Below are 16,500 nucleotides of genomic sequence, written 5' to 3' on the forward strand. Positions count from 1 at the left end.
CTCTACTGCGCCAGGATACTAATAAGCTTGAAAGTATTTTACGAAATAAAAAAGGATCTATCATGATAAGGTGTGGAAGAGAACGAAGCAACACTATTTGTTTGAAAAGCGCGATACTATTGAGAAGAAATCATTGTGCCCCCTTAAATACTACGTTAATTTCTAAGCGGGGTTTGTGGGCCGGGCTTGAGTACTGTCCGTCACGCCCCATAATTCTGACGTCAGTGCAATTTGTTATAATAATAAGTCGACATAAAACTTAAAAACAGTATCTTTATTACTTTGACATAAGCTCGTTAAATTAACATTAAGAATGACTACATCGCTCGAGTATCTGATCCTGACTGTCGTCTCCCCGATCTACCTAGCCTGACTGTAGCTTTGTTTATCGTGTAAGTTTCTTATTGGCCAGTCTAGATCACGTGAATAAGCTAGCCTCGTCTGGGTCACGTGACAACATTATAACATCTTTCTTTTCATTAATTTTTTTTTTTTTTTTTTTTTTTTAATTTTATGCCTATGCTAGTGTTGCCCTATCCTATGTTTGGTATCGCCGTGGTGGTATTAATGGTCTACCACTCCTACTGGTTCTGCTAGGCTGGGCGTATGTTCTGGAGTCCTCCCGTTGGTTGCTCTGTGGTCTGGTCTCGTTGACGTCGTTGTCAGGCATCTGGATCCTTTCGTGAGTGTGGGAGGGTTCAGTCTCATCAAGATTGCCCGCTGTCTGAAGAACTGTTCCGGGAGGGTGTTGTTCGTCTATGACCTCTGGTTGTAGTGTTGGGACCTGTCGTTGATCAGTCTGTCTTCGATAAAATGTCCTTGAGTTGAACGAGGCTGTATGGTTTGCTGGACTTGGACTCTGCTCTGGCGTGTTGTCTGGTCTTGGGAGTATTGGTGGAGTGGAATTGCGAGTACTGATGTTGGAAAAGTTCTCTGGCTGTTTAGGTCGCAGTTGGATTCTGGTGCGTCTATAGATCTGACCCGTTGGCGTCTCGATTTTGTATGACAGAGGCTCTGTTGCTTTAGCAACAATTTTTGCCGGTTGCCAATTCCTTTTCCCTTTTTGATAATAAATAGCTTGACCCGGGTATAGCGGCGTTGACGTCATAGTCCGTTTTTCGTTGGCTCTATTTACCATGTCTGCCTGTTGTTGAATTATGCCAGTCCTGGCCTTTTGTATCGGGAACTGGGGTTGCAAGGTTTTGTTTGTAGTTGTGAGTAACGTGCGTAACCGGCGACCCATGCTTAATTCTGCCGGGGATGGACGATTCACTTTGGGGGTCGTCCTGTATTCTAATAGGACCGTTTCTAAGTCTATTCCGTCTTGATTACCCTTGATAATGGCGTTCTTAATTGTTTGTACCATTCTCTCGGCCAGCCCATTTGATTGGGGGTAGTGAGGAGAGGACGTAACATGTTGTACGCCCCACTTCTTCAAGAAGAGTTTAAAGTCCATGGCGTTGTATGGGGGTCCGTTGTCCGATATGAGCCTTTGAGGTGGACCATATCGTGCAAATTGAGATCTCAGGAAAGTGGTTACTGTTTGCGTGTTTGCTTTAGGTAGTTCTTGTACTTCAACGTAATGTGAAAGATAATCGACCAGAAGAATATATGTTTGTGATCCGATCATAAACAGATCTGTGCCAACCATTTCCCATGGTAAAGCGGGTACCGGGTGTGGTGTCATGCTCATTGGAGGATTAGCCCGTTGCCGTTCCATGCAGATCGTGCATTCCTTCACATAGTTAGTGATGTCTTGTGTTATGTTTGGCCAATAGACGTTGAGTTTGGCCTTGGCAATACACGCATTTGTGCCTTGGTGAGTGTTATGGATTTTCCCAAGAATCTCTGGTCTCATACTTTGAGGTATGACCAATCTGGTGCCACGAAAGAGTAAGTGGTGCTTGCAGTATAATTCGTCCTGATAGGGCCAGTATGGTTTACATTCTTCTGGTAATGTCTTTTGATGTTTAGGCCAGCCTCGTTTTACAAACCCAATTACCAGCTGTAAGGTAGAATCCTGCTGCGTCATTTCTATGTATCGATCCTGTACTTCTTGGGGGTGGGTAGTTATGGTATGTACTGCGGTTTGTGGGCCTTCCAGTTCAGGTGTGTTGATTAACATGTGTTTTTGAGGGGCTCGTGAGAGCATGTCGGCGATCAAAAGTTGTTTGCCAGGTACATAAATTAGATCGATCTGGTAGCGAAACAATCGCATGGTAAGCCGTTGTAGACGTGGTGAGATGAGTCGGAGAGGTTTTTGCAACAATCCTATGAGAGGATTATGGTCTGTTTGTACGGTGAATCGTGTTCCTGCCACATAGTAGTTGAAGTGTTCGCATGCGTAGACTATAGCCAGTAATTCCTTGTCTATTTGGGCGTAGCGTTGTTGGGTTGGATTAAAAGATGTCGATGCGTATTCCACTGGGTGTCCGTCCTGTAGGAGAACGGCTCCTACTCCGTGCGGGCTTGCGTCTACTGATAGTACGATTGGTTGCTCCGGGTTGAAATATGCCAGTACTGGAGCTGTGGATGTAAGTGTTTTTAAGTTGTCATAATGGCGTTGGTGTGTGGCTTCCCATCGAAAATCTGCATCCTTTTTAAGCAAAGCTCGTAGTGGAGCTGTGTCTTCGTTAGAATTAGGAATGAATTTTGCGTTGTAGTTTATCATGCCGAGGAAGCTTTGTAGCGCCAGTTTGTCTGTTGGTGGTGGTAAGGACGTAATCGCTTGGACTTTTCTTGGATCTATTTGTACTCCAGATGGGGTAAGGAGATGTCCTATGTAGGTTGTTTTTGTTACTGCCAGTTGTAGTTTTTGACTACTAAACCGTAATCCTATTTGGTAGGCTTTTTCTAAAATTCTTATTAATGAATGTATGTGCGAGTTCATGTCCGGTGTGGCAATAAGAAAATCGTCCGTCGATATATGTACTTCTGGAAATTGTGTCTTTGGATAGATGCGCCGTAAGGCTGCTTGACAAACTTCCGAGCCTGTTGAGATGCCCATGGGGAGGCGCGTGAAACGATATTGGCCTTCTGTCGTGGCAAATGTGCACAGACTCATCAAGTTTTATTTGCCAGAAAGCGCTCTGGACGTCTAATACAGTAAAGATTGTAGCTCCATTTAGCTCCGCAAATATTTGTTGGGACGTTGGAACTGGATATGGTGTGCGCATTATGGCCTTGTTGAGCCGCCGAGGATCAAGACAAATGCGGACTGTGCCATCCTTCTTTGGGGCGGCCACCATCGGATGGACCCAATCCACTGCCTCCTGGACTGGGACTATGATTCCGAGTTGTAGAAGTCGGTTTAGTTCATGTCTCACTGGCTGTTGCAGTGCTATCGGTATTTTGTGGGCGGTGGCTATGTGAGGCATAGTGTTTGGTTTCAATTGTATGTGATGGGTGCCCGGAATTATGCCAATTTCGCCGAATACTGAGGAGTATTGTCGAATTACTTCCGTGGGTGTAATTTGTAGAGTCGTTGTCGTATGGTCTTCTTCGCCAGCTAATGATGTAGAGTTCACTTGATATTCTGGACGTGGTCCCAATGGTCTTCGGTGGTGTTCAATGAGGCCTAGTTGAAAAGAGGCTGCGGCACCCAGGATTGGCGTCCGGTCGTCCTTTATGACGTAAAATGGGCAGGTGATTGATGCATTATAAGAGGTGCATGGGAGATCGACTATGCCTTCTATCGGGACTGTATGGCCAGAGTATGCTGTTACCGTGTGGACGGGTTGTCGTAGTGTCAGCCTGCCTGGTAATGTTTCGTAAATTTGGTTTGGAATGATGTTTACTTGAGATCCTGTATCCACCTTGAAGGTTATTGGCTTGTCAAGGAGATATATTTGGTCGTAGATCTCGTCCTCTCTCGGTAAGTGTGTAAGTGGACGTAGTTCTAACTTGGGTACATCAAGTGTGTGGGTGTCCAATGTGATACTGTAGTTGAAAACCTCGTTATAATCGGCTGGGATCTCGTCAAATACCATGGGCTGGCGTGAGTAGTCCTGTAAGGGCTCTCTGTCCTCCTGGGCCTGTTGTCTTTCTTGAAGTGAAAACGTCTTTCGACACTTGGGGCGCCAGTGTCCCCTAATGTTGCAATTGAGACATTTCGAGTTCCGTGCTGGGCAAGGTCTCCCCCCGTGACTTGTAGTACAGTTGGGACAGTCGTGATTAGGTTGCCGCTCCTCATATGGGGTATTCCGGCGATTACTGGTTGAAAAGCGCGAAGAGTTAGCTTGGTAGTCTGGCTGGCGCAAGATGGTTGGGGGTGCGGTGTGACGTGGTCGCCGTGTCTGGAAGCTCCGTCGATTCATTGCATCAAGGGTCGCAATTGGTATGTCGTTTGTTGTATTTACCCGAGTGGCGTGCTGTGTGCCCATCAAGGAGGCCTGAATGCTGGATGTTTCTTCCGCTTGACATCGGGCAACAGCTATGTCAAGTGTCAGGTTGGGTGTAGATAGTAGTTGTTTCCGTAGTTTGTCATTGTGTATGCCTACGACGATTAGGGTGGTTATCAATTGATCAGTTAATGGAGTAAAATCGCACTCATAAGCCTTGGCCTTCAACTCCGTGAAGAAATGATCGAATGTTTGGTTCTCTTGTTGTTTCGTTGTTAGAAACAAATAACGCGAATAGAGCAGGTTTTTGTATGGTTGATAATAAGTGTCAAATGCCGCTATAATTACCGGAACGGTGCGGGCGTCATCTACTTCTGGAATTGGAAGCGTATTGTATATTCTTCTGCCGACCGGGCCTAATACGTGTAAGAATGTGGCGCGTTGAATCGATACGGTTTCGCCATTTAACTTGGCTGCAGTGGCGTATATGACGTAGCCTTCTTTGTATTCCCTCCAAGCGGTAGCAGGGTCTGTACCGGGTATAAATTGCGCAGGGCTTTTGAACGATGCCATCTGGAGTCAGTCTCCTTCTTCCGTGGTCGAGATCAATTTGGGCCTTGGCGTGTTGTGACGGTGCGGATCTTTCTGTATACGTTTGCGTGGGGCCGTTATCCCACCTCTATCACCATGTTATAATAATAAGTCGACATAAAACTTAAAAACAGTATCTTTATTACTTTGACATAAGCTCGTTAAATTAACATTAAGAATGACTACATCGCTCGAGTATCTGATCCTGACTGTCGTCTCCCCGATCTACCTAGCCTGACTGTAGCTTTGTTTATCGTGTAAGTTTCTTATTGGCCAGTCTAGATCACGTGAATAAGCTAGCCTCGTCTGGGTCACGTGACAACATTATAACACAATTGTGATTTCATTGTTTGGTATTAATGATTAGCATACCTCTTCCCACAAAATCCGCCTAGATACGTTGGGAAAATGGGTACACAAAGATTCTTAATAGTTGTATTTATTCCGACGGATCAAATAGGTATGCTAAACCTAAGCAACTGGGGATAAAATTAGATATATGCAAGACGCCATTGACATCTTCAAGAGTTATCAATCATTTCTAACTGGTTAATGCGGTATTGTAGACAATAGGGTAATAACTAAAAGGGGTCAACGCTTCAAGTTACAATATTTGTTTAGCCAGAATTATATTGTTCTTGGGCGTAGTTTTGAAGAATTCTAGGAAATATTTCGGTTACGGCTGAATTAAATTCGTTCCGTAGGGAATATCGCCATTTTTAGACAAAATAAGGGTCAGTCTAATCTCTTCCGTTGAAGAAATACAGCTGATAACGCCAGCACACGCTTCCTTTAAAATGTAGGGAAGGTTAGATATTGGTAAAACATTCGCAATACTAAATATACTACTACAGTTTATCACCTTGAAAGGTCAGAAACTACTTTCTCAGAATAGAAGATTAGTAAATGATATCGTTGCACCATAGTATTCTACCTACAGAACCACGACTGATCTTTATATCCAGGTAGCTACGGAGAGAAAACTTTTGTACTTGTATTTCTAATTTCCGCTTGTCTTTCGAAGTGTAGTTGGTCACCGTTGTTATTAAGGGACCTTTTAAGTCTTTTTATCTTTTACTAGAAGACTAGAGTAAAAGTTTCGTTTCATCACGAGTTTTCTGAAGGTTTCCACCAAGGCTTAGCGATAGATTCCGAAGAGGTTACAGAGACCACCGAAGCAAAGGTTTATGTCCAGCTCTATGGAAAATTCACCTTGTTCCGGGTGATATTAAGTGCTTAGAGTTTCCCTGATCCTGGTGTGCTTTAGCGTATCTTGTATAAAGCGAGCTATAGTAGAAATCCCCCAAAACCATCTAATAGAAGATTCCTTTGTTTACGAGACTAACAGTGTCCCAGCAACTTTAAGCTCTTTAGTTGCAATATACCTACGTTCTAATAAAGTAGAAGTGAGGAACCTATGGGAAACACTTTTACTTCCTGAATTTTCCAATACCGAAGGGATTTAAACAAAATTTACCGATGAGCATGAACCAATTACATTTACAACATATCCCAAATAAATAGAGCCATGTTTATCTTTTAATAAACCCAAACAGACTATATATATCCTTTAGAAACGTTTACTTTCCTTGTGCGCAAGTTACTGCGCAGTATCTCCACGATATTTGGATTTGGAATGACAAAATTTGAGGACGATATTGAGCAATTTTAGTAAAGTTAATGGTGTTATTCCGAGAAAGATGAGTTTTGAAAGAAATATTTTATATTAGAATGGCTCATATTAATTCATTAAGAAACGAGTTGGACTTACTAGGAAGGTTAACTTCAAAAGAGTTTCGCAAATTAATATGACTACGCGACATAGTCATATATTGACAATAATTGTCTAGTCTAAATTGATTTCCTAACTAATTATACGTAGTTAATATTCATTGCTATTTAAACTTACATCGAAAACTAATCAAATACATTCCAACGATTTAAATTTTAACGTTGATAAAATAAGCAAAGGGAGAGATTAGTCTGAAATTTCTATTGAATGAATTTAACGCGTTTTAAATTTTAATTAATTTCGTAGCTCCTGGTTCGGGAAGTTAAAAGTTTTCAAAATCAATATACTTTTATAACATACGCTTCACTGAGAGGGGACACTTTGTCTCCAAACCTGTCGCTCTGAGCGTGGAGGACCCCGTGTTTCGTATACAATTAGTTTATTTGTTTTCAGACACTTCCATAACAGACCCCTCAAGTTTCTAGCACCCTACACTAAACTTATTAATTAGCTTTTGACAGGTAAAGTATGTGTCCCGTAAAAGGTGTACACAGTCAAATTGCAAAGTATATCGAATATATTTTGTTCTCAAAAATAGAACCAATACAAGCAAAGGAAATCGCTCTAAGGCCCCAGGTTCACTCGGTATTGGTTCTTGGAAGCAACGCTATTTATTCTAAAATATCTCTTGTTTAGGCCTCTAAGGCATATTTGACGTTAGTGAAAATGAATTTCCCAAAATTTATGAAATTTCCTTAAGTAAGAAGAATATCTTGTTATGTTCTCTTGGCTTACGTAACTTAATTTTCTGACAACCAATTTTAATAGAGGAAGAGATAATAGTGTTCAAAATCATTCAGGGTGAACCATTTTTCAAGTTAAGTTTTCAAAATATGATAGGCGAGAATGGAATTAAATTTAGGCCTTTAAAACCGTGAAAACATGGCCGAATTGTTTGTCAAGGCAGGGATAGATTTAATTTTAGAAGTAGGAATGGAGAAAAGAGTAATCTGGACGCGCGTCAAAGTCTCGGACCCCTTCCACGGGACGGAGGGGTATGAAAGAAGAGGTGGGTCATAGAGACAGAGGTAAAAAGGAATTACGTATTTTCGCAGTTCCCGTCAGCAACGTCATCAAAACTTACAGTTTAATTGAGCCAATAAGATAATTTAACCTTTTTGTTACGTGTTGGAGGGAGGGGTTCTATACTGGGGTATGATTCGGACTGAACTAAATACTAAGCGTTCTCCATTCCTACTTCTAAAATTAAATCTATCTCTGGTCAAGGTTTATCAACTTTTGCTTATATCTATTTATTGCATTTCCAAGTCTTACTCTTGAAATAAGAGTCCAAGGCTTAAGTATAAGAAAGTAATCGAACAATTTATTGACTCACCCAACAGGTTGTGATCGTATTCTACGCCGCAATTATTCTTCTTCTGATTGGGACTAATTTGAAACGTTTCCGTGGAATTCCTGGTCGAACGCCTCCCGCGCCAGCCAAGGAAAGCATTATATTCGTTGAATCGAATGGTTCTTCGGCCATTGTTAGCACATCTCCCAAAGAAGCCGAAGAATTTCTAAATCCACTACGAAGGACAGACGTGGCCATCGTCTGAAAATATCAAAAGATGTTGAGAATTATTTTTAGTGTAAAACAAAAATTTCAAAATAAACAATATTTGTATATAATGATAAATAATCATGTAAAAGTGGTAAGAAAATTTATTTAAAATGGGTAGGCTGCGGTAAAATTTATTATTAAAATCATAGTCAGGTCTTAGAAAGGAACAAAAAATCCCTTAGAAAAATCAGTTTTTCAATGTTACAATCGCTCCTTTCCAAGATTGTAACCTGATAGCTTCATTATTTTTGGCTGAGTTACACGTCACCATAGAAATTTAATAATAATAATCGAAGAAGTATTTTACGCTTAGGCTTGATTGATTTAACAACAAATCTTCATATTTCCAAATAGCCAAATGAAATCCAAACTTACTTTCAAAATTAAAGTTCAAATTTAACACATTTCAATTCGAGGCCGTCTGCCACTATTAAAAAAAAAAGAATTTTTTTATTATGAACATGCTATTGAAAATGCCATTCACCCAATGAAATTTAAAAAACATTCGTGCGTAATGAGACATAAAAAGATATCATTAAGAGCAAATTAACAACCTATTAAATTTTCTACAGTAAATTTACTTCAAGACCTACTAATTTTCTGCATTTTTTAGGTTTAATAAATTTGAATTTTTTTGAAGATATTTCTTTTTATATATAATGAAAGCTATTTCAGCCCCTCCTTCAGGTGAGTTTTTTAGAGACCCTGACGTTGTCAAGTACCTATTTTGTACATGATCTTATACGTTTTCCCTAAATTGTATATTAATTAAACACTTCAAACTAAATTTAACGACATCGCAGTGATTTTAAGTCGAATATTAAAATATCTAATACATAGTATTAACTCGGTACATGTACCAAAATGAGCTAAATGTTAATTAGATTGTTTACTAAATAAAGAAAAAAATTAGATTATCATGGCATAGGTAAACATAAATTAAACCTTAAAAAAATGTAAAAATTGTTATAAAAGTATCCGATAAAATATGTAAACATATCTTAATTTTTGTAAAATTTGGAAATTGCAATTACTAATATATATTTTATTGTTTTTGCAATAAAGATTTTTCAATCAGAGTTTAAACCCACTGTTCTATGAAAAAAAAACTTATTTTCTTTTCGACTTTGCAATTGTCCGACTTTAACATATTTGGTGTGTATTTTGAATTTAATATTCAGTAACTACAAAACCTATCTTTAACTAAACGCCATTTTCTACCTATTTTGTCTGATCTCTAACAAAGGCTTAGCTGAGCAAATACATATAAGGAGAGTAGAATGCCTTACAAATTTCTTGGGCAAAAATGCAAACACTTCTTGCTTGTAATTAAAATAGGGCCAAATACACGAAATAATAATAATTGTTAAACATGCCTTGCGAAAAAAAACTGAATCACTCACCCTCTAGCCAGCTTCTCTACAAGCTTCAACGGTGAAGACTGATACGTCAATGTGTGGGTCATAGTTCATGTATCGAGAGTATCCATGTAGCATTAAAATTCCCAAAGATAGCCACATACAAGTTGGGAAAACCAAAATATTACCTCTCCGAGTCAAGACGACTACTTACAAACTTATTTGCCCAGATATGGAAGTGTTTCTTAAGTTAAAATTTATGAAATATTAAAGCAGTATACAAAGCATAGCAAATATACTGTAAATCAGACGACATTTTACATCCAATAATGATATACTTGTACACATTAAAATCATCCGATGGGGGGAAAAACGGGAAATGAAGAGATAAAACTTTGGAGGGATATTACCTTTACGTGTTTGTAAAGGCCTGATTTTCTACTCCTCAACTGTATGCCCTCTATGTTCAAAGCCATATTCACAACAGGGTGGCCATGTAAACACGATCCTCTCGTTTCACCTCAACAATTTTCTTAGTTTTTATAAATAGTTCCGAAATTATCCATCAAATTAACTTCTCGAAATCGTTCAGGGATATAAGTTTCCTCCATTGCTGCTACGTCACAAATGCGTTGCTCAACGAAGTAATCGGCTCTTACAGCCGATGACTTCGATGCCTCTTCGCTTACAATCGTGACGTCAAACCGGAAGTTCCGAAAATCGTTCAGTGGCGAATGCGCATTCAACAGAGCCTCCGTTGAGCGTTACTGAACGCGCCCAAAATCTAAGCCTAATTATTTAAAAGTGTATTTAACTTTCGGCTCACTCTGAACCGTTAATGTCTCTGCATTACAGAAACGAAAACCAAACCCAAGCGTTTACTTTTTGGTTCACTAGGCATGTTGACAAATAAAAGTTCATTTGACCAACATAGTAGCGTTGTGCTTGTATTCACTTTAGAAAGGATTATGCTATAAACAGATGTAGTATAGCTTAAGTAATATATAAACATCCATTTTAAATAATAATATTAAAAAAAATCTTTGGAATATCAAAATGAAATAGAGCTTTAAAGCTACAAAAGTACTAAATGCATCAAAATTACGAAAAATATTTCCACATATTCACTTTATATATATTAAGGATAAAGGGAATATTATGGTTCTGTAGGATTTCTTTACACATCAAAACAAAACGAACTTTTAACGCAGCGCACTACTGTAACAACGGACGGACACACACAGACAAAAACATAGACTGCTTTTTAACTCTTTCCGTATTAATTTTGAATTGAGAAACAAGATTATCTTAAATATTAAAATAAATATAATTAATATTTAATAATTTTTTCGTTAGTTATTCGCCTTATTGAACGTTACATCGTTTTAAAAAAGAACAATTAAACAATCTTGAGAGACTTGACTAATATTGGCGTTTGAAATGAAGCATACGCCGGTTGCTTGGCCTTACTCAAATAGGTAGTATATAAGGGTGTTGAACTACAGCTAAAAGCAAGAAAAACCGCAATTGCGAAAACCTTTGGTGGCGATCCCACCTTAGGGAGGCTAGACGTTTCTCGTAACCCTAGCTGATCGCCGCGAATGTCTTAAACCCAACGATGACGATGGAGTAGAAGCCAGGTGTACAGACTGGTGTCCAAGTGGAATGGACGAAGACCAGAAGATGGTGGTGATTAGAAGCCAGTATGTACAGACTGGTGTCCATGTGGGATGGACGAAGACCAAAAGTTGGTGGTGAATAGAAGCCAGTATGTACAGACTGGTGTCCAAGTGGAATGGACGAAGACCAAAAGATGGTGGTGATTAGAAGCCAGTAAGTACAGATTGGTCTCCATGCGGGATGGACGAAGACCAAAAGATGGTGGTGTGAGAACTCAAGTAGAGGAGCCATTTCCGTGACTGTGAAAGCAGTTCGGAAATGGCGAACACGTTTGCTCCGATTTGGAAACTGCGAACGCGGTCACGTGGGTGTAACAACAGACACACAGACACACAGACAGACACACACACACACACACACACACACACACACGTCGAAATTAGAACCTCTCCGTGACATACGTCACTCGGAGAGGTAACAATCACGGAGTATGGACGGAAGAATATAACCTTTGACCTTTTTGCATTGTATTGCATTATACATTTTGTCGTTGATTTCCCGTATTATGAAAGACCAACCGTTTACGGTCATTTGAAAGAGAGCCAGCGCTTGTCATTTATCCCAAAATTAACTTCACTACATTGAATTTAGTAACTAACGATATCAATAAAAAGCACTCGTCTCTACCCCCTACCGTATTTCAGAGAGTCACACACTTGAAACTTCATTTTATCATTTATCGCAAATCAAATATACAATTCTGTTTTAAATAACTAACAGTATCAATACTCGTTCTATATTAACTTTGAAACAAGAATGAAAACTTCAAATCTACGATCCGATAACGATTAGCCCTTTCACTGATCTAATTGCTACCATGATGCTTTCTTCTATTATAAAATCTAAATTTGATTATTTAAACGTGTATTTAACTTTCGGTTCACTCTGAACCGTTAATGTCCCTTCATTACAGACACGATAATCAAAACCCAGAGTTTACTCCACCTCAGGTCTCAATTATTTACTCTTTGGTTCACTAAGCCTATTGCGGATCAATCTTGATTTACCCGACAGAATCGAGGCCATAGCTTTCGTCTTGAAATACCTAAACCAAGGATTATTCTATATACAGATGTAGTATAGCTTAAGTAATATATAAACAGCCATTTCAAATAATAATATTAAAAAACATCCTTGGAATATCAAAATGAAACAGAGCTTTAAAGCTACAAATGTACTAAATGCATCGTAATTACGAAAAAGATTTCCACATATTCACTTTATATTATGGAAAAAGTGAATATTAAGGTTCTGTAGGATTTCTTAACACATCAAAACAAAGCGAACCGCTAACTCGGCGCACTATACTAGTGTGATAACGGACGGACACACACAGACAAAAAATAGACTGCTTTTTAACTCTTTCCGTATTAATTTTGAATTGAGAAAAGAGATTATCTTAAATATTAAAATAAATATAATTAATATGTAATATTTTCTTCGTTAGTTGTTCGCCTTATTGAGCGTTACATCGTTTTAAAAAAGAATAATTAAACAACCTTGAGAGACTTGACTAATATTGACGTTTGAATTGAAGGATATGACTGTTGTTTCGACTTACTCAAATAGGTAGTATATAAAGGATTCGAATCGCAGCTGTAGATAAGAACATCGCAATTGCGTGAACCTTGGAGGAAGACCCCTCCATTGGAAGGCTAGACGTTTCTCGTAACCCTAGCCGATCGCCGCGTATGTCTTAACCTTAAGGATGATGGTGGTGTTAGAAGCCAGGTGTACAGACTGGTGTCCATGTGGGATGGACAAAAACAAAGACCAGAAGATGGTGGTGTTAGAAGCCAGGTGTACAGACTGGTGTCCATGTGGGATGGACAAAAACAAAGACCAGAAGATGGTGGTGTTAGAAGCCAGGTGTACAGACTGGTGTCCATGTGGGATGGACAAAAACAAAGACCAGAAGATGGTGGTGTTAGAAGCCAGGTGTACAGACTGGTGTCCATGTGGGATGGACAAAAACAAAGACCAGAAGATGGTGGTGTTAGAAACCAGGTGTACAGACTGGTGTCCATGTGGGATGGACAAAAACAAAGACCAGAAGATGGTGGTGTTAGAAGCCAGGTGTACAGACTGGTGTCCATGTGGGGTGGACAAAAACAAAGACCAGAAGATGGTGGTGTTAGAAGCCAGGTGTACAGACTGGTGTCCATGTGGAATGGACAAAGACGAGAAGGTGGTGGTGTTTAGAAGCCAGTAAGTACAAACTGGTGTCGATGTGGAATGGGCGAAAGACTAGAAGATGGTGGTGTTTAGAAGTTAGTAAGTTCAGATTGGTGTCCATGTGGGGTGGACAAATGAACAGAGTTGTTAGACAGGCAATGGAGTAATAGCCTGTAAGTGGAATACAATTTCCGGGACTGTAAATGCAGTCTGGAAATTGAATACACGTTTGCTCCGATTTGCAAACTGCGAACGCGGTCACGTGGGTGTAACAACGGACAGACAGACACACACACAGACAGACAGACACACAGACACGTCGAAATTAGAACCTCTCCGTGACATACGTCACTCGGAGAGGTAAAAACACAAGTATTAGTAATACAATACATCTCCACGTGTATTTTCAAACAGCGTAGCATACCTTGGTAGCACAATTTAAACCCGAACTATCAATTCCTCTTACTAAAGAAAAACAACGCCCTTTCAGGCATACTTCTTCTTTAAAAAATTCAAATTTTTTGTCGCGTGTTCGCGTGACATCACAAGGAGACAATTTTTCAAGCTTGCTCAGCAAAAAAACAAATTTGGGTGATGTAAAATTCTGAAAATACCTACTACGTATTCACTTTTTGCGCGTTGGTTACGTACTTTGTAACCCCTATTGGACACAAGGTTATTTTACAGAGGTTAAGCCAATAGACCTTTCTCAAAAAGGGGTATCAGGATACCTGCCATCCAAAGTCCATTTAGTTGAAGTCATATCTAAGGTCTTTGTTGTACACATTCAAAGAAAACAAGCTGGGCAACCACCAGACTAATTATTTTACCTACAACTTTTGAAAAGGTTATTGTTCTGTAATGTTTCACCCATTCTGTTTTAAATACCCTTGTTCCACGAACCTTTTATTTCAAAGAGAAACCAGCTGCCGGCTAAAACTCTTCAAAGAATATCTAATTTGCATATACCTTTTTTTGGTACTTTCACATCTTCCCGCCTTGGGTGAAATGATTTACAAAACAGTCACGTGGAGAATATAATAAGATCAAGGAAGGTGCAAAAAGAGACTTAATTTTTTTTATATTATGTCCCTATTTTAACTTTAGATCAAAGAGAATATTTAGACCAAAAAAAATTATTATTTTTTAATATTTTAAGTTAACTTTAGCTTTTTAGTGTTAGTTCATGAGAAGATGGCGTTGGGGTATTTTTTGGACGACTTGTTACGCAAGGGCCCAATGCCTGTCTTAAATATAACTCATAGATTATCATATTCGGACAGCACGAGCCCATATACAGAGTAATTTCTTTCCCATATATAGCACAGTCATAACCCTATATCTCTTACCTAAGTGATATCCCCATCCGAGGCAAATAGCATTCTCTCATGCAAAGTCGGCCCCAACGTTGGGGATACACAGTTCAGCCCCCCCCTCTCTACTGAAATTACTCTATTGACGAATAGTTTGAACACCCTTTTCAAAACTTGTTTCGTAAGCTTTATTTAGGGTTAAGAACTTAAGACGGAACATTGATGGGTATATGGATACAATGACGTTAGATGGGACTTTAAGGCTACCAGTCCATTTTGTTTGAAGTCATATCTAACGTCTTTGTTGTCCACATACCGGACGTCAAACAAAAGACTCCATTTTACCGTATACTTTTGGAAAAGGTTCTGTTTCGGTTCACCAAACTGTATTAAGAACAAACCCATAGCTAAATAAATAAAAAGTTCAAGTGGATCTAAAATTAAAAGACTTTTTGCGTAGTTGGCAATTTCAAAAATGTTCCATTCTTTCTTCACGAATCAGTAGGTACACTGACGATAAGAAGTGATGCTCAAAAAATATCTCGCAAAGATGAAAGAGAAAATAGAAAGGAATCCATAACGTTCTGGAGATACATGTTTGAGACACTTAACTCAAAAGTTCGGGGGCTTTTGAGGGTCAACTCGAAATTTCGGTATTTGAAACCTGAAACTGAGAGGCATCCTTTAGGCTTCCACTTTTAAGGAGTCAAACCGTATCAAGCAGGAAACTGAAAAAGAAAAGATTCTATGCTCTTTTTTCTTTGATAAAGCTTTCGTTCAACGTTTCAAGTTTTCACTCAATCCATAATATCATAAGTTTATAATATAAGTTATGTTCCACAAGTACAATGTATTCCAGGAATTTATGAATTTAAATAAAAGTTGGTTGAACATGATTTCAACAACGTCATCAGAGCTTTCTTTTAATTTAAGAGGGTCAATAATATATTAAAAAAAATATTTGCAAGATGAGGGGTGAAGATTTCATTGATAAACGGTTATTAATTCCTGCATCATATAAATAAATAAATTCCCGTGTATATTTTGTAATGATAGAACTTTTTAGCAAACGACAACAACAACAAATAAGTTTAAATACACTCACCTCTCTAACTGTACTAAAATATACATGACGTTTTCCTACGTCACTCCATATCCGAGACGCTCTCAGTAACTTGTGTCTAACTTATACGGAACCTTTATTTTATACTTATAAAAATATCGACATATTTTCGTCTATATCTTTAGGCAAAAAGCCTTGATAAAACCTGATAAGGTTTCCATGAGTACATACTTTTGCTTGCCAATATGGCAAGATCATGGATTCAGCCCAATTCTATCTTCTCAGGTGTTACATGGGTTCTTGCCAAGAGCAATATTCGAGAAACCATGTTCGTTTTTATTTCACAAGTATATAATTTCATCACTATATATAATATTAAATTTCCATAGTCAAGACTAATGATGAACCATAGAGACCACTGCCTAAAATTTTTTATTTTGAACAAAACACACTTTTAAAAGAAAAGACTTCGCACCCACTAAGTGTACAGACCTACTCGATGTTTCGCGATTTCGTCAAAGATCACGTGATCTCGTGGTTCCACGAGAAATGTAAGGTGTTGAGGACCTTTCGTTGTAAATTTCCAACTCTCGCAACTTGTTCGTAAAATTAATTATTACACTA

General features: G+C 38.8%; 2 protein-coding genes across 2 annotated transcripts in view; one reads left to right on the forward strand and one right to left on the reverse strand.

The window, feature by feature from the left end:
* The window catches only part of LOC149654261 (uncharacterized), a 31,444-nt gene extending 22,766 nt beyond the window's left edge, over positions 1-8,678 (forward strand). The window contains exon 3 of the mRNA XM_089845711.1: positions 8,067-8,678. Within this exon, the coding sequence (XP_089701837.1) occupies positions 8,067-8,282 (216 nt within the window). The 3' untranslated portion in view covers positions 8,283-8,678. The remainder of the gene's footprint in view (positions 1-8,066) is intronic.
* On the reverse strand, positions 539-5,257 carry LOC149654262 (uncharacterized). Its single transcript, XM_089845193.1, has 2 exons — positions 2,933-5,257; positions 539-2,853 (listed from the first exon to the last, which is right to left on the reverse strand). The coding sequence occupies exons 1-2, from the start codon at positions 4,911-4,913 to the stop codon at positions 539-541; spliced, it is 4,296 nt and encodes a 1,431-aa protein (XP_089701319.1). The 5' UTR covers positions 4,914-5,257.
* Positions 8,679-16,500: the final 7,822 nt, after the last annotated feature.

Source organism: Phalangium opilio, unplaced genomic scaffold, assembly GCF_054372755.1.
Source record: "Phalangium opilio isolate 3A_F unplaced genomic scaffold, DU_Popi_V2 ptg000079l_1, whole genome shotgun sequence".
NCBI classification, from domain to species: Eukaryota; Metazoa; Arthropoda; class Arachnida; order Opiliones; family Phalangiidae; genus Phalangium; species Phalangium opilio.

Coding starts and splice junctions, on each gene's coding strand:
- LOC149654262 (XM_089845193.1), bottom strand. CDS start 4,913: ATGGCATCGTTCAAAAGCCCTGCGCAATTTATACCCGGTACAGACCCT. Junction 2,854..2,932: donor CAAAGACACAATTTCCAGAA/GTACATATATCG, acceptor TAAGAATTTTAG/AAAAAGCCTACCAAATAGGA.